The sequence below is a fragment of the Ailuropoda melanoleuca genome, unplaced genomic scaffold (assembly GCF_002007445.2).
Source record: "Ailuropoda melanoleuca isolate Jingjing unplaced genomic scaffold, ASM200744v2 unplaced-scaffold73779, whole genome shotgun sequence".
NCBI lineage: Eukaryota > Metazoa > Chordata > Mammalia > Carnivora > Ursidae > Ailuropoda > Ailuropoda melanoleuca.
The window spans coordinates 826-2,661 of record NW_023249146.1 but is presented as its reverse complement, the minus strand read 5'-3'; the positions used below and the strand labels follow the sequence as shown (position 1 = coordinate 2,661).

The 1,836-nt window shown below is 43.9% G+C and overlaps 1 protein-coding gene across 1 annotated transcript; it reads left to right on the top strand.

Moving 5' to 3' along the window:
• Nucleotides 1-54: 54 nt before the first annotated feature.
• On the top strand, nucleotides 55-1,028 carry LOC117795008 (olfactory receptor 52Z1-like; the record flags this gene model as incomplete). Its single annotated transcript, XM_034653213.1, has 1 exon — nucleotides 55-1,028. A coding segment is annotated over one exon (974 nt), but the record flags the coding sequence as incomplete, so codon positions are not given.
• Between the last annotated feature and the right edge of the window lie 808 nt (nucleotides 1,029-1,836).

Sequence of the window (1,836 nt, the reverse complement as noted above, 5' to 3'; positions counted from 1 at the left end):
TACTTGTTTTCTACTAGTACTCTACCTTTTTTCTCTCTGTGTTTCATGTAAAAGACTTGGGGCACCTGTCCATAAGAACGTCCAACTCTACATCCACCCACNCTACATCCACCCACCACACTGCCTTTCTGCTGACTGGAGTCCCAGGATTAGAAGACTTCCAAATCTGGATCTCCATCCCCTTCAGCTTCATGTACCTCTTGGCTGTGGTAGGCAATGGCCTGGTTATGGCAGTGGTGGCCTGGGACAGGAACCTCCATGAACCCATGTATCTCTTCCTGGCCATGCTGGCCCTCAACGATGTTCTCCTTTGTACTGTCACAGTACCCAAAATGCTTCTTATCTTCTGGCAGGGACCTTCCCTATCAACGTTTCCTGCATGTCTCACACAGATGTTTTTTGTTCATGCTCTGTTCCTCTCTGAGTCTGCTGTTCTCTTGGCCATGGCTTTTGATCGGTACGTGGCTATCTGTGTACCACTCCGTTATGCAACCCTACTTATGGGCTCTTTCATCAGCAAGGTAGGCCTGGCTCTGGTGGCTCGGAGTGTGGCTGTGGTCACCCCTGGCGTCCTGCTCATTCTCCGGCTGCATTTCTGTCGGAGCAACATCATCCACCATACCTACTGTGAGAACATGGGCATTGCCAAGTTGGCCTGTGATAGCTATGCCCTTAGTAGCATTTATGGGCTCACTGCTGCTCTTCTCACCACAGGGCTGGACTTTGTCCTCATCACCCTGTCATACTGGCTAATACTGAGAACAGTCTTTCAACTACCTTCCAAGGAAGCCCGGACAAAGGCGTCTGGAACATGTGGAGCTCATATATGTGTCATCTTGATATTTTATACTCTGGCCTTCTTTTCTTTCTTCACCCATCGCTTTGGAAATCATGTGCCCAGGCATGTCCTTATCCTCCTGGCAAACCTCTACTTACTGGTGCCACCTACCATGAACCCCATTGTTTATGGGGTAAAGACGAAGGAGATAAGGATGCGTGTCCTAGGGCTCTGTAGCCAACCAAAATGACCCAAGGGTTATGAAGCAACAAGGAATAGGTGAGACCAGGATAGAAGATCAGGCTTAAATGTCAGGTGTGAATCAACCCAGACAGATCTATCCCCGGAACACCTAACCTCTGGATAGAACTTAATATTCACATTTCCAAATGCTGCCTTCCCAGCACAGGGTAAACAGGAAGCTAACAGGTAACTGCTCCAGTACCATCAAGGAGTATCTCAACATAGTAAGGTGATAAGCAGTGGAATGCCACTGTAACAGCACAGGGAACTTAAATATCCCTTTTGCACTTCACAATACCTCTCTTATGTCAATTTGCTATGGACTATCTTATTTCAGATACCAGCTTCATCATTGCATTCACAGAATGCAGAATATACAGATAATTTAATAAATGTTTGTTAAATAGATAAATGCATTAATGTGAAATGCTAAATGTTAATAATTTTATGTAACAAACACCCTAATATGTCCTTATGTATTAAATAGTATGTATACATTAAATACCTCTTTCCTTTCCTCTAAAATACCTTTCCCTTAGCTTGCAGAAAATGTCTGTTTCTTATCTCCTTTAATACCTTGTTGTAACAAAGATTCTTTTGGTTACACACAATAGAAAGTTACTCTGGTTAGGTTAAGTAAACAAAAAAGCAGGATCTGAGGAAGGGCATGACCTCAAAGGACTGTGAGTATCTATGACTCAGGAAGGACAAAAGTCAGGCTAATTGCCCCGTTTTGGGTCAGGTTGCTAAAACTGCATGAATCTGTTACATCCCTTAAAATTCTGATTAATGGGGATGAAATTGTGTCAGGTAAA